This window comes from Argiope bruennichi, chromosome X1 (genome assembly GCF_947563725.1).
Source record: "Argiope bruennichi chromosome X1, qqArgBrue1.1, whole genome shotgun sequence".
Lineage (NCBI taxonomy): Eukaryota > Metazoa > Arthropoda > Arachnida > Araneae > Araneidae > Argiope > Argiope bruennichi.
The window spans coordinates 24,885,848-24,908,665 of NC_079162.1; the positions used below are offsets into that span (position 1 = coordinate 24,885,848).

The following is a 22,818-nucleotide window of genomic DNA, read 5'->3' on the forward strand; positions in this document are numbered from 1 at the left end:
TTTCAAAGTTTTAATTCTGCTCGCTTCTCATGCGTTCACTTGTAAACATAAACATAACAAAAAAATAAATTCACTTCACTTCTATTTTTGGTTTCTTTTCAGATATTTTTCTGTATTTTTGTTGTCATAAGCGTAACAATAATTCTACTTTAAATTGCGATTCATTCTTTACTTTATAACTTTAAAAGATTTAATAAAGCTACTTTTTGTGTGTATCACATTTATTTTCATTTCATCAAAGGAGAAGATGAAAATTTCGGTACTTGACAATTCAATCAAGCAATCAGTAATTGAAGTTTGGATTCGGCGAAAATTGTTTATATCCGAAAGATGAATTGATGTTTGAACGCATAATTATTTCTTATAAATTTGAAACGTCTTAAAGAACCGTTTAAAGGAAATGGTTAAGATTAGGAAAATGTCAATTGATACACGTTTATTTAAACGAATATCTGATTGATTTACTTCTTGTGCATTTGACGCTATTCTAGTTTCTGAATAAAGAAGATATTATTAGACCTAATTCAAAACAGGAACTGAGCTTAGTGCCGTGAAATAGATAAGCATCTTACCATCGGTCAAAATCAGTACCGTAATGCGGGAGAATAATCACGAAAATACATGTTAGGTGATTCCAAGAAAAACTTTATCGATCTTGTGTGTGATATTTATAATTCCATATCTCCATCAGACTTCCGATAAATTAAATCAAAGAAACACTCTCTTTTACTATAAGGAATCGCGTACTTGAGTTCGTTACATTGCTTTGAAACATGGAGAGCTGTGCAGAAAATTCTATTTCGTCTACTGGTGTAAATGCATCGTCAGAGACCGAATATTCCATTGTTGAAAACAAAATAGAAGATTCCAACAATTCTGTTTATGATTGTGAAAAGTCTGACACCAGTAATGTTGACGCGAATCTATCCTTGGATTCAAAATCTCCAAATGCCTCTGAAGTGTCTGACTCTAGTAATGTGGACGCGAATGCATCCCCTGATTCAGAATCTCAAAATGCCTCTGAAGTGTCTGACTCCTCAGAAAAAGAAGGAAATGTTCTTGAAATGATTGATATAACTCCTGAAAATTCTGCTGGGGTTATGAAACAAGTAATTAAACCAGGTGAAGGAGATGAATTTCCAGGATTTGGTGATAGAGTTTATGTTCATTATACTGGGTGGCTATTGAATAAAGAAAATAAAATGTTTGATAGCAACCGTAAAGATGACAAACTTGAATTCAACTTGGGGAGAGGTATGCATTTTTTTCTGTCTAATTTTGAAATTTTCTGAACAAGTATAGCATTGCTTTTACCTGTTCAGATCTATGAAAGTTATGTATTTTTCAAGCTATAATTTTCTTTCTTTAGATTAATTATATATCTCCTTTCTTGACATCAAGTATTTTTCAAAATAAAGATTTTTTACGGAGCTAGACTTTCTTATCCTTGGTTAAGTTTTCTTGCTCAACAACTGTTTGGATTCTTTAATAGAAATATTTGTTAGTTGATGAAATATTACAGTTTATCATATCTAACAGAAATGTCTATTATTATAAGTCTTTTGCTATACACATATTTATACAGAATTCATTTCTCAAGGATTTTATGGAAGCAACCTATTATTTATAAGATACTTATTAGAATCAATTCTAAGTTTTCACATATATTTTAACTAAGCTTTATATCTGAAATAAAATAAGTTAAAGGAAGGAAACTTTATGGCTAATTTTTTACTATACTGAATCCCATACTAAATTATGTTATTTCTGCTTTGTTTATTTTATCCTCTACTGTCTCTTCTTCTGACTTTTAAATCCTGTGGATCATTAGAAATGAACCTTATCTGTTATTAATAAACTTCAATTTGTTTCTTTTTGTCTGGAATCTTCAGGTATTCTTTTTTATTTGTAAAGTATTTTTATGTATTATGATTGAATTAAAATTTTATATGAATAAAAAAAGTAGTATTAATTTTACATTACAATATACTGTATTTGTTTTAGTAAAATGCAAAACCAAGTTATTTTAAGTGGAATATTTAAATAATAAATATCTAACTGCATTTTTAAAGACAAAAGATATTTATCTGATATAATATATGTATGCATCATTTAATACCTTCTTTTACAGACACTTCTAAAGAGGAGGTGTACTGTCTTTAACATGATTTTCCATTATTTTGTTACACTTTTTAATGTTTTGATCCTCCTAATAACATATTAATGTAATAATAATATATATGTAGAATTACTTCTATGGAAAGAAACTTAATGAAATGAATGAAACTTAATGAAATGAATGAAACTTAATATTTTTGTTAATATCATTAAATAAAGTCAGATGTATCAAAATTGCTGTAAAAACCCTACTTTTAGATTTTCACTTTAAAAGGTTTGTCAAAATATTACATATTATGTTTTATTACTCTTATAATTATAATATTTTTTTATTCTAAATATTACACAGAAGAAAATTGAAAATCATTGATCAGAATAAAATTAAGTCTCAATAGTAATCTCAATTATATATATATGTTTGTGGGAAATTTTTTTAACCATATATTTTCTCATACTGGTACAAATGAATATACTGTAAGGTAAAATGGGTATACAAACCTAACATATTAGCTAGTGATAAAACAGTTATTTGTTGGATTACAATGGTATGATAATAGCATTAAAAGTAAGATTTAATAAATGATTTTTTTTTATGATTAACATTACTGTAAATTTAGTAAAATATAAACTTTTTTCAATGATTATGTATGCATTATTCCTTAAATAAAATAATATCCCTATTATAAAATTGTAACTCATTCAAAAATTTTATTTTCTTCATTGTCAATAAGTCTATATTAGGAAAAATACAATGGTCACTCTACTTAGATTTTTTTTTTTTATCAAATGTTTCATTTCATTGGTATCTTGTTTAACAGCCATATTTCTACTAATAGATTCTTACTTAACTTTCCCTCCCAAATATATTACTTTTACCTAGGTATCCACTATTGTACTTTAAGCTATATTTTAAGGAATATCATTTCCACATACTTCTGTATGACATTTTATAATTTGTGATTTTCACTTATAAGTTTTAGCCTTTTTAGAGCATCTTTCCTTGTTAACATTTTTCGACCACTTATCTGCAGTTTTTTGTCATTACTTTAAATTATTTGTACTTTCAGTTCTGAAATTTGAAGCTTTTGGTGATATTGCCAAGAATATTGCAAATTTCAAATCTTTGTAAAATGGAGAAATTCTGCTTTGTAACTTCTTTACTTGGGTTGGAGACAAGGAAGGGTTTTGAAAATTTGAAAGCATAAGAAACCTTTTATTCGCATTGCAAACTTGCCAATGAAAGTATTATTTTGTGCTCAATTACTGTTCAATTTGGAGGATATATTCTATTGTTTTTAAAGTCTTATAACATTTTTGTCTGCTATATTTATGATGAATTCTTCATAAGTAAAGATAAATCTAATTTTTTATGCTGTGTTAAGTATTTTCTAGTTGTACTTTCAAAGCATCCTTCCTTTTTTTTTTTTTTTTTTTTTGTTACTATTGGTGCAAATTTGCTTACATGCAGCAATGAAAGTGCATGGCTTGTGTTAAGATGAAAATACAATATAATATTTTTCTGTCCCATTACATCTTTGATTGTTCAGTCTGTTAGATGACATCCATGTCTATCATATATGAGTAAAACAAGTTTCAGTAAGTCTTGTAAGTAAGTGAAAAGTGTTCAGTAAGTGAAAAGTATTTAGTCTATTTTTTAAAAAGACTGCAGCAGCCACTATTCTGAATCAGTGCATATGTATAAGGCACCAGGAGTTTCAATATGGGGCCATGCACTATAGATATATATACTTTTATTCACTGTGAGGGGTGACAAGCATTTCCCATTGGCTGACTCATAAAAATGTTCTGGAAACATTGTTTTATCACATATAGCTGATTTTTAGTATGCTGCCTGAGCATTTTCTGGTGCAAAAATGCCATAATTTCTTTTTTCTGTGACAAGCTCAATTTCATCCAAATTCAAGATTCTCTCAGGATATCCAACAGGTTGTTAACAATTTTTGGTGCATGTAAATAAAAAATGAAAAAATGTTTAAAATATGTGGTGTTATTGCATCTGCTCAAGATTTTGTTAATAATTCTTATTTTCTTTTGTGTAATTCTTTATGCCCTCTTTTGAAATTTTGAATTCATTCAGAACCTGATACAAAATCATTGAATGGTATTTTCATTTTTCTTAAAGGAAGTGCTGCCTCTGTAAAGAGTACATATTTTATAACATTCCTATTCTGAGAATATGCACATTCTGTAAAGAGTTTTAAAAATTCACCAGTTATGCACTCCTTTTCATGAGATAGGACTGATAATTTTCCTGATCCCTTCGGTAGGATTTTTTTTTTTTTTTTTTTTTGCAATCCATCTCTTTTAAGGTCTCATAGGGAATTTTTAATTTTTTTGATGAACTGAAAAGATTCTAGATCTGTTCTACCTCGGAATCTTCCAACAAGTAAGCAGGTACCCATTTCTTCTCATATACCCTAGAGATATGTGTAAATCTACAACAAAGAAGTTTGTGTTAATATGTTATAATTGATTTTCAAATTTGAATAGAAATAACACAAGGAAATGTTTTAAAATTTAAGATGCTTTGCAGAAAAGTGCAGCATTCATAAGTATGGTTATTTCTTTTTGATGTTGTTAAATTTATTATTGTTGATCAGCAGGATTAGGTTCTTGACTCTTCAAAACAGAAGTGTGACCTGTTTCTATGGAAAAATGGATTTCGGCATTTTTTGGATTGAATTTTATCATTCTTGAGAATAATTTTATTTCTTGTGATGATTCTACAATATCTTCAATATTCTGAGCACTTCTTGTATAAATTTATTCATTTTATTTTAAAATTAATCATACTTATTCTTCTACTCAATGTTTATGTTTGGCAGTTCTGTTTTTTTCGTTCTTTTTTTGTGATTTTGGGTACAAATACCAATAACCAGATTAGACTATCAAAAACTGATTTAAATCATCAAAAATTTGCAATTTATGCTTGAAAATATTTATTTATAATACTAATTACTTCATGGGATATTTTTTAAAAAATTTTAATTATTTTATTTAATTTACCATAAATGTTGTTGTTTTTTTCATTTAAAGGGGAAAAATGTTGTATCTATGCTATAGAAGATGCAGAATGTTAAATCTAACTATATATCTATTTTCAAAATATGATATTTAAAAAAAAATAAAATAGTTACTTGTTTGTTAATGCCATTCTATGTTTATCTGTTATTTCAGATATCCAATCTAATATTGGCTTTAAATGTTTTTAGGAGTGGTAATTAAAGGATGGGACTTGGCAGTTTCTACCATGAAAAAAGGTGAAGTTGCATTGTTTATTATTCAACCACAGTATGCTTATGGAGATGCGGGATATCCACCTGCGATTCCTGCTCATACACCTCTTCTATTTGAGATTGAACTCTACGAATGGAAGCTGGATGATATCAGTCCAAAGAAAGATGGTAGTATTCTGCGAAAAGTTATTGATAAAGGAGAAGGCAATACAAGTCCAAATGAAGGTTCTGAAGTTAAAGGTAAAAAAATGTGTGTCATATTCTGACATCTTATGTATTTTTTTAAAGGTGAAAGATTAAAATATATTTGTAGATTTTAAATGATACTTTTGTCTTATATCATTTCAAACGCCCTTAATAGTTTTTATTTTATTGTCTGTAGCATTTTGCTATCATATTCATCTGACACAATATGAGCATCAGAATTAGTTACTGATATGATATTTGCATTATGGAACATCACATTTCCTGTAAAATTTTTCTTATAACTTTTTATTTTTTTAGCATTCATAGTGAATTTCGTATACAGAGTTCCATCAGTAGTGAAACTGAATGTAAAATTTAATTGGTATTAAATCTCATCTTTTCTGCTGTAAGATGAAATAGAGAAACCGAATAATCTTTGTATTGCTGAGAGAGTTCGATATTAACATTTCACTTGTTCAGATACTACTTTCAACTGGAATTAACAGTTTTTTTGTAATAGATATATTTAGTAATGATTTATGTTAACAAATGTTTTTGCTTTAATGTTGTTTTGACTATATAATTAGTTTTTTTCCCTTGTTTATTGTTCCTGAAATTTTAAAATGATTCAAGTTGTAAAATATTCTGAATAATATTTCTCCTTTTCACTACTGGATTAAAGTAATAGTTCTTGACTTCTTTATAAGCATTTCATTGTAAAAATGTGATATATTCTGAATGATGCTGTTTCTTTTAAATTTATTTCTTATTTCAGTAAACTTACATGCTTAATTTATATGAATGTAAAAAACTGGTAAAACATATTGTGTGCAGAAATATATTTGTAATTGAATATTTGTACATTTTTTAATGCAATACTGTTCTTCTGTTTTTAACAGTGCTTCTTAAATGTTTCCCATTCATAGTCTCTTTTTTAGTCCGTAATGTGGAACTCCATTTCTATCCCAATTAATGAAGCATATCTACCTGTTAATTTAGTAAAAAATAGCTTTTTGCAAGAGCTTTTAAGCCAAAATGATTTGCTTAGTTATTTTTGTTTACAAATATTGCAAAATCTGAGGCTAAAGGTAAATACAAAAATTTTCACAATCCCTTTGTTTTCGTGATAAGTTCTAACCCACAATTTAAGAAGCCTTGTTTTATAATAATATGAATACACCCAATTTTTGAAAGTTGTGCTTAGATGCTTAAAATTTGCATGTGATATAAAATATTCATATCTTCAGTACTCATAAATAAATAAAATCAACACTGTTGCAACGTTTTTCTCATTCTGGTAATATTAATAAGAAAACCAGGCAAATTTATTGGAATAGTATACATATAAGATAGAAGTAACCTTTGTTTAAAGTGCAAGTTATATATATCACTGGAGCATGTTAATAAAATAATTTTATTTCATCAGATATATTTCTTCAGTTTCTAAATGAAAATTTACTTTTCATGATAATGTAAATTAGGGTGACCATTGTTAATATAAAATTAAAAATAATTTCTTATTAATAATAAATTAATTATTAATAGTTTTTCTTATTAAAAGCATCATATTAATAGTAATTTTACTTAATAATAATGTATAATTTCGACCATTGTTAATATTTCTAATTAATTTCTAACAGAAAATATTCTCTTTTTTTTTTAATCTAAAAAGAGAGGAATTAAAATACTTGCACATGGAAGATTATAATATAATTAGAATTATTCTATTTTCACCTGTTTATCATTAACTGGTTAAATACAATTTCAAAAGGCACACACACACACACAAATAAATTACAAAATAAAACACCTGTTAAAAATATCATTTCATATCTACAGTATAACTGTACTTCCATCTTATGGCTGTGATAAGAAAAGTGTCAACCTCTCATTATTTGTCTTAAGTGTTATGTGCATGTATGATACTTTCTGAGAAACACTGCAGTATATATCCAACTTGTCAGAGTTTCATACATTTCCAGAATAGTGTGTGTATATACATATAATATTGAATCTTAATATCTACTAATATCTAGGATACTTGGTTGATTTGCTATTAAGATTTAAAGAATATTTTATCCAGCTTGCTGAATTTTGTCTCCTTTCATTTCAGATTTTGTTCATAGAATTTGCTTAATTTAAGAAATATTTTTAGGTTCAGTTAAGTTTTGTAATTTGAGTTGAATCCGCAATCTAATCAATCCACATCTGTCCATTAAAAAAAAATTGAAATAAAATCATTAAAGTCTTGTTACAATAAAAATTAAAGACCTTACTTTTTAAATCTCTGGTTAGAATTTTAATTTTAGCTAAAATTATGATCATAAATAAAAAGATTACATATTGCATTAAATTTATGTACAATCCATATAAATTCAATGTAAGATGAATATAGTTGGCTTTCACTATTATGAATTTATTAATTTATAGAAATTTATGATCACTTAATGTAATAAATGTTAGTCTTAAAATTTCATATCTAAAATATAAATACTTTTATATGTAATTTGTTTCAGTTAATATTTTGGTATGTGCATATGTTAGTTTATTTAGCACTCTTGATTATTTGGATTGCACTTATAAATATTTTTTATTTGCTTATTTCAGTCAAACTAGTTGGTTCTTTTGAAGATCGAATTTTCGAAGAATGTGAAAAAGAGTTTATTCTGGGTGAAGGTTGCTCTGTCAATGTTATTGAAGGAATTGAACATGCTTTATATAAATTTCGTTTGAATGAAACGTCCTTAATTTATGTGAAAAGCAAATATGGATTTGAAAAAGGATCAGAAGAGTTTAATATTCCTCCAGATGCCACTATTACTTATAAAGTGACTCTTCTCAGCTTTGCAAAGGTGAAGCATTTAATTTTTGCAGTTATTCTTGTCTACATTTGATTAATTTGAAGCAAAATTTATCGTATTAACTTTTAAAATATTTAGATCATGATTGTGTTTTTAGTATTTAAGAGGTTTTATTTTTTTAATTAAGGGTTTTGTCTCATCTTCTTAATTTAGTGCATTTTTTTAACTTGTGTTAATTTACATAAAATAACTCGTTCTATTGTTATAAATAATCTTAGAGTTTTAGTCTTTTAAATAATTGGTTTTTTTTTTTGTTGTTGTTTTTTCATCTGTTTAATGCATAGTTTTTTCTGCAAAATTGCTGTTAAAGTGATCATTTACTTTCGAGGAAATTTAAATTATTAAATTAAATCTGTAGTATGATCATGCTGTCAAAGCTACTCAAGTGTATAATTATGAGAATGGTTTATTTTAATACTGTTATGAATTGATAGGACACAAAGTAGAGGGAAAGAAGCTATGGCTCTTCTTTCATTACTTTAATGTTCCTTATTTTAAAAAAATGCTGTACAAGAATTGTTTGATAATTTATTTTAGTTGCTTTAAGTTTGCTCCCTACTTCAAAACTATTATGTTGTTTTTTAAAGGTTGATAATTTTCTTTTGAAAGTAGTAAGAAAATGGTGTCAGACTCTTGATAAATTCTTTAGAATATATAGTTCACTTTCAAAATCAGTTTTTAAAATGAATTTTATTTTTTAAATTTTTGTCACAAACATGATTTACTTATAATTTTTTGAGTGGAGGGGGGGGGGGATTCGATAAGCATATAGTTTTCCCGTTGTATGAAAACTATATTTTTTCTTTAATTTTCTGTAGAAGTATTAAATGGGGGAAATTCTAGCTATTTATTAATGTATGTTAAAATGATTATTCTGCCAAAATATAAAATGTGCAAATTGTGGTGTCAACTGAATATGTGTAGTAATTAAATAGTTTAATTTCTGAATCAAGAATAATGCAGAGACAAAAGAGCTTTTTTTTAAAAAAATTCACAACTATTTTTTATTATTAAAATAAAATGTCCCCCTTTACAATAATTATGACAGGTAAATTTAATGTGACATATTCATTTCTGCTTGTTTGATAAGCTTGATGATAAGGACTGTTTTGCCTTTTTTTTAGAAGTTGGTGAGCTATGAGCATATTCAACGAATATTCTCATTGTTTCATTACTTTCCAAGCAGCAAATGATCGTAGTCCAATCTTTGACAAACACCACCCCTCAGAACTCTTGAAGTCTTGGCAATATCATCCCGATATTTGGCTTGTCCCATGCTGAACGCTGGACAGTGATTGTCGGTCTTGTTTCCAATGTATTTTTCGGTCATTTTCTGACATGTATTGTCAATGGTGATTTTATATTATACATTTCGCGACGTATATTGACAATGGGCGATCAAATACCAATCATTTCCCTATGTATTTTATCAATGGGTGATCAAATACCAATCATTTTCCTATGTATTTTATCAATGGGCGACCCAGTATCAGTCATTTCCCCATGTATTTTACCAATGGGCTACCAATGCCAATAATTCCCCCATATATTTTATCAATGGGCTATCCAATACCAATCATTAGGCGACTTATTATTACTGACTCATTATTACTTTATTATTGAGCACTTCTCGGCTTCATACTGAAATAATGGTTATTTAGCGTTCTTAAACTATAAAATAGTGTCACAATATTTCAAACTTTCGTATTTTCAAAATTTTGCCTAACGTCTGAAAATACAAAATATGTGGTGTAATTTCTTTTCATTTTTTTTTTTTTTTTTACTTATAAATAATTTTGTTTGTTATTTATTTTGGTAAATTTAAATCTCTGTAAGACGCTTGCTTTTCACATAGCGCCGTTTTTCATTTTAACTTTTTCAATTTCTTCAGCTTTTTAACTATAATTATAGCACATATTTTACCATATTCTTACCCCATACAAGTTTTAAACGAGAGAATGGATTTTTTTATTCACTGCTCTTTAAGAGGCATTAAACAAATGTTAAAATAATCTCGCAATAATTTAAAGTTGACCCTCTATACCTCTATCAGTACATGAGATTTATTTCCTTCATTTATATTTCATGAATATATGTAGTAAATCTACTTTTAAATTTCTAATATTACCTACATCATCTCACAGAAAATAGCAATGCATGTTATTTGTAACAGATTATCCAAAGAGGCCTTACAGTTCTATTCAACTTTCTGTGTGTTTTATGATTTGAATGATATGATCAAGGAGTTACTCAGCAACTTTTACCAGTCCTCTATATCTTTGAGATTTGGATCAAGCGATTGTGTTGACCACTTGATACACTGTATATCCTCTCTGTTCAAATAATCTTGTCCTTTGTTGATGCAGTGATAGGGCTTATTACTACACATAAAGGAGAATATTATCACCATTGACATCATAAGAAATGTTTGCATGAGACAGCGGAACATTACCAATTCGTTTTACTGGGGTCATAGCTTCCATCTTAAGCATATGTCATAGCATGCATGATTGGCCATAATATTATGCTTGTCCAGATTGTTACAAATACATCGGTCTCTTTCCTGCGCAACTCCTTGTTGTGCAGGTACATATTGAATTCCATCTGCTAGTAGAATATTGACCTGGTTAACATTGGTCAAATAGCAATACAAACAAACCATTGCAGAGGGACACTATAGTGAATTTCTAATAAATGCACATAGCATATTTGCTAACTTATAGCTCTGTCTTATAAATGCCTTGCAATAGTTTTCAGGATATATGGGTTACTATATCTGCATAGAGTAATGCACCAACATCTTGATATGATGTACTGTGAGGATAATCCCCCAGCTTACATCTCCTATGCAGTCTCTCTGTCCAAAATGTTGCCCCAAGCCAGGAATTAATACTGTGGTTACTCTCGAATCATTGACAAATGTATGATACTTCTTTCAATATTAAAGTTATGCTAATCATTTTATGTGGATAATATCTTCAATTATTTTTGTTTCGTAGACACCCTATGAATTGCACAGACCATGATAGGATTATTGCTAAAACCCAACTCTTCTATAGATTCTATGGTATCTCTTGGGAAATTCATTGCAGTAATTAGCATTCAATATTTAGTGGAATTATTTAAAAAATTTTTTACTTTAAAATATATCAATGAATTTAAATTTGAATGAGCCACATGCCACTAAGATTTTAAAATTATCTGTCTCATGCATTCTACCTGGTTCATAATCCATCCTATCTTAACATTACAAATAATGAAGTGTGTTTATTTTGCAACTTTTATAACTCATTTTAAGCAAAAACATTAATCAAAGAACGAGATGAAAAAATGTTTTGCTTTTATAGCTTTGTTTAATTGTTTTTTTAATTTAAAGAATATAGAATTTATATCAGCAATGAGTAAATTCCTGGGAATGTTATAGTTAACATAGATGTTATATTTCTCTTTATATTGGCAAAGTGTTTGATATTCTTTTCTTAATGTACTGAGCTTGTAAAATAAATGTATAATAAAATAAATTTTCATTAACAAAAAGTATTAAAATCTTGCCTGGATTTAATGATTTCAAATATTATTCTTTGACGATTTCTGTAATGATGTATTTTGTATTTTATCGTAATATAAGAATTTCTTTTACTTTCATATTTATTCTAGGCAAAGGAGGTATGGGAAATGAATACTGATGAGAAATTTGAAAAATCAAAAGTTGCAAAATACAAGGCTATTGAATTTCTGAAGGTAATGTAATTTACGAATGGTTTGTTTTTCTTTAATTAAAGGAAGAGGTCCCCCCCCCCCTTCTAACTTTAAAACTTCAATATTGAATACCAGTTCCATGGCGATTTAAACCTTTTCATGTATCGAAAGTTTGTATTTATTTATTATTTTTGCTCTTTTCCAAAAACATTGTCTCACTTTATGGGCTATTTTAAGTTTATTTTTTCCAATCAGTTTTTATCTCTGTAGTAACTGACTTATGTAAACTACTTTAAAAACAATGACTATTGGGATTTGTAATATAATAAGCTGCAGGTTAAATTTTTGAAGATTGTTTAATATTTGTATCTTAGTTTTCTGTCTTGTGGTAGTATGTCACAATTCCCAATTCTTGCTTATGTTGATAATTTGGTTTGATTTTTATGAAAAAAATTTAAGCATTTTTTAAATTTTATTAAATTTTATTTTGCTTATTTATATGCTATTCAAGAGGGGTCTTGTCGTTATTGTTTTGTTTTCACAAAAATACTAAACATTTTTCTAATGAGTAATATATAGTTACATTTTTTGCTAAAATTGATGACTAGTTTTATATTGTTTGTGGTCTAATAAAATTTTAAGCTGGCATCAATTTATTTGAAAATCATATATATTTAAATTATTAGTGTGATTTTAAAATTTTATTTGTTTATTTATTTATTTTTAAATATTTTTGACCTGCATTACTTCAATAGAATGAAAATCTGTAAATTTAATCCATCCTATAAGTTATAAATAGATTTCAATAAAATTTTTCTTTGAGTGTTCATTTCCTGATGTTATTTTGATGTTAAGAAATTAGCAATAAAATGTATTTTCTATTATTTCAGCGAGTTTTTTTTTTTTTTTTTTTTTTCTAAATTGAATTTTAAAATATATTTTATGATTTTTTTTTTTTTGTACACCATTTACAATGAATTTATCAAAATGTTAAGAGGGTGGTTGTTTAATGTTCACTTTCTATGATATTTCTGATCCGAATATAATGCAGTTACCTATTTTATAGCAGACCTCTTCAAAAATGAACTACATTTAATTTGTTTAAGATTGGTCTTTCTTCAGTTAATTTTCATTTTTGCTTGAGAATGATAAATGCTTTTTTGAAACTATCAAATGATGTGTAAAATGACAGAAAAATATTAAAATAGGCACTTAGATTATATATAATTCATATTTTTCTTTACTCATTGAGTGTCCTCCAAAATTCAACATTCCTTCTAGATTTTAAGAATAGTTGTAAAGAAAATATCATCTCTGAAACATAGTTTATTTCTTTTACGCTATTGCCGTTTTGAATTGTTTTTGATTGTGAAGAATATTTTAAGATTTCTTTGACAACAATCAACAATTTAAGCATTTGATAAAATGAAACATTAAATTCTTCATTAATATATAAACTTGACAAGATTTTTTTATATTTAACTATTTCAGCTTGTAATGAAGAACTAATGAATTCTAATTAAAAGTTTTCCACCAACAGTAAACCGACATTTTTAACATTTTGTCGTCTTTATGAAATTATTTTTGAAATATTTTCTTGTATAACTTAAATATTTCCATCCAATTAATATTGAATTTGTCAGTGTTTCCATTTCTTGTTTTGAAAAATAGGCTTACAATAATATCTTATAATTTCTAGGCTGGGAAATGTAAAGCGGCTTTGAGGCAATTTAGATGGATTCTTGCATGTTTAGAAAAAGAACCTGGTGTACCACCTGAATCTCAAAAAGATCGTAAAGATCTATTACTTTCTGCATATTTGAATATTTCTCTTTGTCTTCTAAAAATGGAGAATTATGTTGATGCCATTAAATTTTGCGATAAAGCACTTGAAATGGATCCTGAAAATGAAAAGGCTCTCTATAGAAGGGGTCAGGTAATATGCATATATATATATATATAAGATTACATGCTAATAATTTAAAATTATTATCGTTTTTATATATTTCAATATTAGTTGTATTGTATCTATTAATCAAGCTTGAAATCTTGATTTTTTCTCTATTTTTTAGCTGGAAGGGGGAGATTTTTCTAATTGAAATTATATGATTTAATATTTTAAGAAGAAATAAAAATCTTTTGACATTTGTATTTATTACATTATGTCATACATTCTTTGTAGAAAAATACTCGAAGCTAATGCAATTTTAGAATATAGCTTTGTCATTTGATTGCCATTTTTCTTTCTTGTTCTGAATTTTTTTATATATATTAGATCGTTCTTAAGATGTTGAAATGCTAGGATGATTTCTATTTAAAAATTATTCCTATTCAAAAATGCAAAGTAGATATGATTCCAAACAAGTTTTAATTGATAGATAAATGACAGTATCATATTTCTTTCTTTTAAGAACCTAGTTGTGTACTTTTAAATATCATTTAATTTAATTTCTATACTCCATTCTATATATATTTAATACTTTTCTGGGATAAAAATCATTACAATTTCGAAATAAGACAAAAATAATGTATTCATCCAATTAAAAAGTTTACAAATGTAAATTAACTATGCTCCTATGAGAACCGATATTATGTGAAACTATACTGTTGCTGTTATTATACTATTGTATATGCTCTTTGCTGTTAAATGTTGTTTTCTAAAAACTATTTGATGTGGAATCTTAAATTTTCCTTTTTTTTTTTTACAATTTTTAGCATTTATTTGTAATTTGTGTTCTTTTCTTCATTTGCTAATGCGTGATTTCTTATTTACAAAATACTCCTTTCCTTTTAGCTTGCCTCTTAATTTTTTTAAATTCAATATGGTATAAAATAAATGGCATTTCCCCCCCTTAAAGCTGGATTTTTAAACAATCTTCCTGTTTTAACATATGAATGCTTATTAAATTTTAAAACAGAATTACTGCAATTCGAAATTGTTTATATTCGAATTTTTAATATATGCATTGAAGTAGGTGCACAAAAATTGAATAGAAAATGGTTTTTCTAATATAATGTGGCACGGAAATATTTGTAATCGTCTGGTAACATTCTCAAAACATTTGAATAGGGGTGAAGTGAACAAAATTTTCTAACGGAAAAAAAAAAGCAGTAATGAGAAATTTATTGAAAAGAAAATTTCATGTGTAATCGGTCAAAAGATAGAATCGTTCATATAATAGACGATTAGCAAAAAAGAATTAATACATGATATGATTATCCTACCTGCCTTGCAGGATTTACGTCATTTGACCATGTTGAGTATGAGATTACCTTTGAGCAGTTGAGGTGTCACTGCCGATTCCTCCTTTAGCATAAATCGTAATTGCCATATAACTGCTGAAGTCTGTTGGCATCTTCCAAGAATTACCCACACATGTTCAGTTGGATTTAAGTTGGATTACTTTGCAGATAATTCCATTCACTCTGCAACAACTCTGTAATTGCCTGTGTACAATAAGTTGTTGTGTTCTCATGGATGAACAGGGTTTGAGCCAGAGCTAATCCAAGGGGAAGTAAGACTGATACGAATGCACAAGGCCCTTTTTTTTCAGAAGGTTTATTACGAAAACAAACTGACTAAAGATGTTCTTAAATGTTGTAAAGATTTAAATACTACTTTACAGAATAATATTATTTTTCTAGATTAACTTCATGATACCAAAATTTGTTATCGAGTGTTGCCTTCCAGGATCACAATATTACGATATTAATTTAAAAGTAACTTATTTAAATTATGTACAGGATTTATTACTGTTTTGAAACCAATATTGACTTCATCAATCAATATCTTATCTATAAAAAGATATTTTTCATGACTGAAACTATTTCGTGATTAACAATAAAAAAGATTCTTTGGGATCTAGCATTCTTTAAGAACAATTTACCTTTATTGCCATTTTATGCGATGAATCAGAAATAGTAAAAAAACTAAATTATAATGACATTATTGGCGAAATAGCCACAGAACAATTCAGAAAACGAAACTAAAATCACATAATGTGTGCATATTCTGACGCATACCGAATTGTATTTTACAATTTATGAGCAATGTTTCTCTTATTAGATTTATTAATTTTCTTTAGTATGATTGAAATGTTAACTTTATAAAATAAAATAAAATTAATTATTTATCCTTTTAATATATTAGCCAGTCGAATTGTACTTTCATACGGTAAAAATATATAATAGCTATTTTATTGGCTTTTATTGCTGGGTTACTCATTCTATTTGCTCCCGAATATCGGACCGGACAACGGAGATAGCGGATCGAAAAGCTGCTACAATTTCATTTTTTTTATTTAAATAAAAGTCTGTTAAGATGAGAGAAGAATAATTTTAAAAGTTATAGGTGTTAACAAGGCTTATAGAATGAGCTGTTGGGCGTTGAGATAGCTCAATTAGTTTAAGGGTAAATTTTAAAAAGCATAAATTACGAAAAATATTTTTAAAAATTTCAATTTCAGCAAATTTTTTCTAATTAAATATGTGTTACACAGAAAAAAATACCTGACAAAAATTTCAAATCGATAGCTGCATTTTTTTTTTTTTTTTTTTTTTTTTTAAGATTCAACCTTATCGGAGTTAAAAGTAATCGGAAAAATGCCTATAAGTATTTACTTGTAACCGAGTCCATGGACTGAAAGAAACTTCTATTTTTAAAATGTTGTTCAACGATTTCAGATGATATTAAAATAGTAGATTTTTAATTAAATTTGTGAAAATTTAAGTTAAAATTAACGTTTTGTTTCAATTATTAAGTCTGAATTCATTTACCAATAACCATTATGCTTGCATAAACTATTAAATGATTTTTAAGATTCATTCGCCACAAAAAATTTTTGCAATTCTTTTAGTTCTCACCCCAACTCCACATTTTTGAAAATCGACCATTATAATACTAACTGAAATCATAGAATGGGACTTTTAAAAAAAAAAGGGGGGGACGTGAATTCGGACAAATAGAAAAGTACTGCTAAGCATTTTTAGAAAAAGTTGTAGTTTAAAAATAATAAACATATCTATTTGAAGTTTTTGTCTGGAATTTCCTTCTGTGTAAGACATACTGAAGTGGAATTACAAAAAACATGCGTTCATACTGATATATATTTACAAACTATATATATAAAATTTTGTTGAATTTTTCTTTTACCCTGTTTAAGCTATCTTGATGCTTTAAGCCGCATTCTATATACTTATACAACGCCTCTTTATTATATATGGTGTTTTTAATAATTACAACTTTCTTGTTTAAACATTTTCTCTCAGATTAATAACCTTTTGTGTAAGCGCAAAACACCAATGTTACAACTTTTTCACCCCCTTATCCGATCCGATATCCTCTTGCAAACAGTGACCTTTTTGGGGCGGCAAATTCATTAAAGCAAAAAAAATTGCTGTTGTGTATTTTTTTTCCCTCATTTTAATAATTTCATGACAATTCCACTGAATTTTATTCCTAATGTCATTAATATATCAATATGTGCAATGTAATAAACAGCAAAAGGCAATAAATATTTTAGTAACATTTTTTTGCGCACCCCGGGGAATCAAGTTTGCACCAGGCCTCGCTTTAAATCGAACCGGTCATGAACTGAACATCGAAATTTAAATAAATGCAAACGTGGAGGTAAAATTTTGATATTTTAACGGGTGCATTGTGATTAAACTTACTTGGAAAATAAGGAATTTAGTACTTCTACAAAACAAATTACCTCTCTCAGCGAGTACTTTGCCATTTCCTGAGATATCCCTTTCAGTGTTAGAGGTGTGATTGCAATTTCTCCGCTCTCCCCAGATGTATATATGTCCAGAACTGCTAATCAGAGAAATCAGCTCTCTCAGGAGCACCAACCCACTTCTAAAGAGCACCATTGTTGTTCTGCCCAGCTCTTGTGTTCCTGCCATTACAGAAAATGTCGTCTCCAATAAATGCTTGTTAATAGCACACACCATGCATGGCATTTACAAATAGACTATCTTTGTATAACTTCCTGGCCGGTATAAAATGCAATATGATGCATCCAGTAGTTCGTTGCAGTGTCTTGCGATATCACCCGTTGTATGTCATCTCTACATTCTTAATTTTAAGACAAGATAAATTGCCATAACGCTGCTAGGCTTGCTCGAGATAGAATACTGCTAAACACTCGGGTAATTGTCCCTGTCATTTGAAATCTCGCCAAAGTCACTGCATAATGCTATGAGTAATTCCGAACTTCTTGGTTATATTTTGATAATCTTTCATCTTCCCAATTATTCGATCTTGGATAAAATAAACTAGATGTGGTGTATAGAATTGTTTATTGGACATATCGCATTGAGATGGCAACTCAGCATTGTTAAAATCAATGTACACATTGCAATATCTTCCACTGAACTACAATGACAGCCGTGGGGCATCTTTCGGCATTTATGTATACCCTGCCGTATCTAATCCTAGTTGATTTCCTGATTTGTCATTCGATTCTTTCTGCCTACTGGTTTCGCTCATGTGCTAATTTCTACTCTTCGTCTTTAATTTTTTTAACCCAGTTGCCTTATTGCTTTGAAATATGTTAGTGAAAATGTCAATCAATAATTTATTTTCATTAATACGAAGACTTTTACAAACTACACAAGTGACTGAACCGCAAAAGCAAGATTTCTTTTTTCGCTCATTTAATCCTAGGACAAAATTAGCTGTTTGATTTACTGGTAGTATTTTTATTAAATATGAATTTGTTGATAAAGCGCTATAATTTGTTATATGTATGTATGTGTATATAAATTATTCTTTTAGGCCAAAATGTTCTTCAATGATTGTGAAGAAGCTTTAGAAGATTTCAAAAATGTGCAGCTTCTATATCCTGAAAATAAAGCTGCAATTCATGCCACTTTCATCTGTCAAGAAAAAATTAAAAAGCAAAAAAAGAAAGATAAAACTGTCTATAATAAAATGTTTGAACTCTTTATGAAACAAGATGAGGTATGATTTTTTTTTTTTTTTCGTTTCTCTTTCATTTATTAATTGTTTTGCATTTACACAAATTTAATTTAATTAAATGAATGATCCGGGTTTTTTTTTTAAAAATAAAGTGTAAGTCTTAAATATATTAATATGGGATTTAAAGTGGTGAAGGCATTTCTTTAGACAGAGAATAATCTTCTAATTTTCCTTTTCAGTTCTATATTCATTGTTTTTTGTCATTCTTTCTTAAAAGAGGGAGTTGGCTTGTAATTCCAAATAATTTCGCCTAAATCAAAGAATTTCTAACTCGGCATTTTCTCATCATAAATGAATAATAAGAAAACTCCCTTTTTGTTACAGTGATGATTTTTTGTTAGTATATTCTGGTATTAATGATTATAAATTAAAAATAGTCTTAGTTGCAAGATCTTGTTACTCAGATTATGTGTTTTTCCTTGGTTGTTCATGACTGGCATATAAGACATATTTTAATCTATAGTATATATGGAATATTACTAGAAACTGAGTAATTATGAATTTTTAAAAGTAGATGTTTATGTTACTGAATAAAGTTATTTTTTCAGAGAAAAAAAAATTATTCAATAACATCTACTTTTTTGCCATCCTTCGGTTAGCATCATATTTCTATGTTCATAAAACTTCTGGGTTTTATTGCCAGGACTTAATCAAATGAGATTGGATGTTGTCATCATCAGTGTCATTAAAATCTCTGCCTTTTAAGAAATTTTGCAAAGAATAAAATAAATTCTTGCTGATAAATCCAGGACAGGACTATATGATGGATTTCAAACTGCTCACCCAATCCCTAGAAGAATTTTGCTGAATGCGAATTCTAATACCGGTTCTAAAACATATTGGGGGGGGGGGGTAATTTTTCGAATGCATTAAGATATTTGAAGTATCTTCATCTAAAAGTTAAATCTGCAATCACTTAGTTGGCAGCGCTATATGAATTTCCTTGATTAATTACAGATTTTAAAACAAAAGGACTATAGCTGAAATGAAACTTCTTCCAGACTCTAGACATTCATTAATATAATGAATGTCTAGAAGAAGATTTTTTACCCATATTCATCTATCCCAAAAGTTAATAGAATCTTATATTTTGCTTATATTGTTTGTTATATGCAATATATTTCGATTAATCTTATTGTGTTGTTATGTTATTTTTATAATGAAATAAACAATTCTATCCGACATATTTAACGCCAATTTTTAAATCGTAGAATAAACAGAAATAACTTGCTCCAAAAGTTTATAGATAAATGCATTTTTATGCAAAGATGATATCAGAAGTCATGATGTCGATTCGGAGCCTAATAAATGTGTTGTAGGAAAAGGAAAGCGGCCATTTGTTCAGATTTTATAAATTCCCAAAGTGTCGCTGCCCCTAATGAAAAAGTGAGTAAAATTTTGAATTTGGAATTGCTCGATATAATTGTTAAGGAAAAATCGGCACTTTTAAAACGTTCTAAAGATATGATTTTTGGTGTATTAACTCGTAAGACGCCATATGAGCCAAAACCTTATTCGGGAAGACCACGTGCGGTGGATATTCAGGGTGATAGTCGGATAAGAAGAATAGCTTCAAATCAGAAAATATCAATTCGTAAAATTACTAGGACTTCATGGTTACAAATATCCAAGAATATTTCTTATTGACAAATTTTAGAATCTGGTTACATGATCCTCGCAAAAATGGTTCGCAGATTACTTCTCTCAAAGCTTCAAAGTGATGGAGAATCTGTGTTATGTAGGCGGCTGTCAGTTTCAACGGTCAAGATTTGGCCATTTTAGATTGCCTACAGAATACTCCTAAATACACAGAAATACCAGAAAATCATCTTATGCCGTTTGCAGAAAATATAGTGGGAAATTGGAAATATCAGCATGATAATGACCTCCAATGCTACGAAAAATTATTTAACCTCGAAATATGTTACTGTTCTTGAGTGGCTACCGATGAGCCTTGAGTCAAACCTAATTGGAAATGTGTGTGGCATTATGTCTCGGAAAATATTTGAGAATGGAGGGTAATTTTATTCAGCGAAGGCCAAGAATACATCCATTAAAATTGCTTGGTACAATTTGGAACCATATATATAAATACCTTAACTTTGACGATGGAAAAAGTGTCTGCGATATCATACTGAAAAAAGGAAAGATTTTAAACTATTAAGGGCATTATATTGAGAATATTTTGTTGAAATGTCATAGATTCTATAAATTTTTGGGACACCTAATATTTCCATTTTTTTATATAATTGAAATACAGATAGTTATTTTTCTAAATATTTCGCTGAATTAAAGTCGCATATGGTTTGAATAATCATACTTGAAATTGGTGTTCATATGATTTTCTGTTCGTAAAAATATATATTTTACTAGAATCTATAAACTTTGGAACAGAATGTATATATGTAACCAATAATTGTTTGCATTTTCTATCTTGATTTCTCTTCTGTAATTCTTAATAGTCTAAAAAAATATAAAAGTGTTAAGCGCATCGTTTGTCCTTAGGCGCTGACAGTGCTCTTTATATTCAGGCCGGCTTTTAATCTAGAGATTGATGGCTAATTGTTCATTTGGTGGTTATAGACAGCAGGTATCAAGTTGTAGAATAGTTGCAATGTGTTAATGGTCCTCTGTTTTGTATTCAATTACTCAACATGTAACCAGAAATCGCCGTTTGAACGGGCAGCAGAGTAAAATCAGTTTTGTAGTTAAAATGCTTATTATGACTCTTCTTCAGTTTGTCTAATATTTTTCTTATTTATTTTTAAGTGTGTTTATTTAGAATGTCTTGCATTTATTTTATTAATATTTTCATTGTGAATATTTGTATTGATGTTTGAAATTTATTTATAGGAGAGAATGAAAAACATGAAAACTGAAACAGGTGTTTGGGAAGGTGAAGCAGAAACGGCGGAACAAGCAGCGGCGTACAAAAGTGAAACTCAGAGATTGATAGAAAGAAATAATAACTTCCTGAGGGATGCAAATGTTATTGAGATCTCCAACACAGTTACCAATTTCTAATTTGTGCATTTTTTTAAAGAAATTTCTAAGTGTTGCTTGAAAGAAATTATAACTTTTTGATGGAAATGAGGTTAAAACTTTCCAGACGATCATCAAGAGTATATAATTTTTTTTAAATAAAATACTTGGTTTAAAAGTTCATTCCTTCTTTCTTTCAGCTTCATTCATCCTTGTGAAAAAGTGACAAAGTTGCTAATAACGTTTTGTTATTCTACTTCTGAGAAAAAAAAAAAAGCGTGAGTGCATTAAAAACCTATTTGATTGCTTTTCATTTATCCTTGGGCCTTAATACCATTTAAGTTTACATTTCATATATATATATATATAAAATGTAAAGAAATTTATTATTATTTAATATACTACATTAAGAATTCTAACATTTAGACCCATTAATTCAGTAGGTACCCTCGTTTCCCAGAATATATTTGACTATTATGATTATTACATTCAAAAAGTTCCTTAATTTGTTTCATTTAGAAGGAATGCAGAGCGAACTAATTTATTTGGTTCCCTACATTACAAGGATCCTACCACCGCTTCTACCACTAACATTGTAGCCGCATTTCTTCGAAATTTGAGATCTTTCATTTCTTAGGCAAATCTTTCATGTAAGGGAAATGTTCCATGGGGCAAGATTAGGGTGATAAATCAATTGTTGAAGTGCCGAAATGTGATGCTTTGACAGGTT

At 28.2% G+C, this 22,818-nt stretch overlaps 1 protein-coding gene across 1 annotated transcript; it reads left to right on the forward strand.

Moving 5' to 3' along the window:
• Positions 1 to 307: 307 nt before the first annotated feature.
• On the forward strand, positions 308 to 22,269 carry LOC129958452 (peptidyl-prolyl cis-trans isomerase FKBP4-like). The gene is made up of 7 exons (XM_056070946.1): positions 308 to 1,254; positions 5,352 to 5,615; positions 8,169 to 8,413; positions 12,080 to 12,163; positions 13,821 to 14,057; positions 18,903 to 19,088; positions 21,960 to 22,269. Exons 1-7 carry the CDS (start codon positions 774 to 776, stop codon positions 22,128 to 22,130), a joined length of 1,668 nt encoding a protein of 555 aa, XP_055926921.1. The 5' UTR covers positions 308 to 773; the 3' UTR covers positions 22,131 to 22,269.
• The last annotated feature ends 549 nt before the right edge of the window (positions 22,270 to 22,818 follow it).

Coding starts and splice junctions, on each gene's coding strand:
- LOC129958452 (XM_056070946.1), top strand. CDS start 774: ATGGAGAGCTGTGCAGAAAATTCTATTTCGTCTACTGGTGTAAATGCA. Junction 1,255..5,351: donor TGAATTCAACTTGGGGAGAG/GTATGCATTTTT, acceptor AAATGTTTTTAG/GAGTGGTAATTAAAGGATGG. Junction 8,414..12,079: donor CTCTTCTCAGCTTTGCAAAG/GTGAAGCATTTA, acceptor TATTTATTCTAG/GCAAAGGAGGTATGGGAAAT.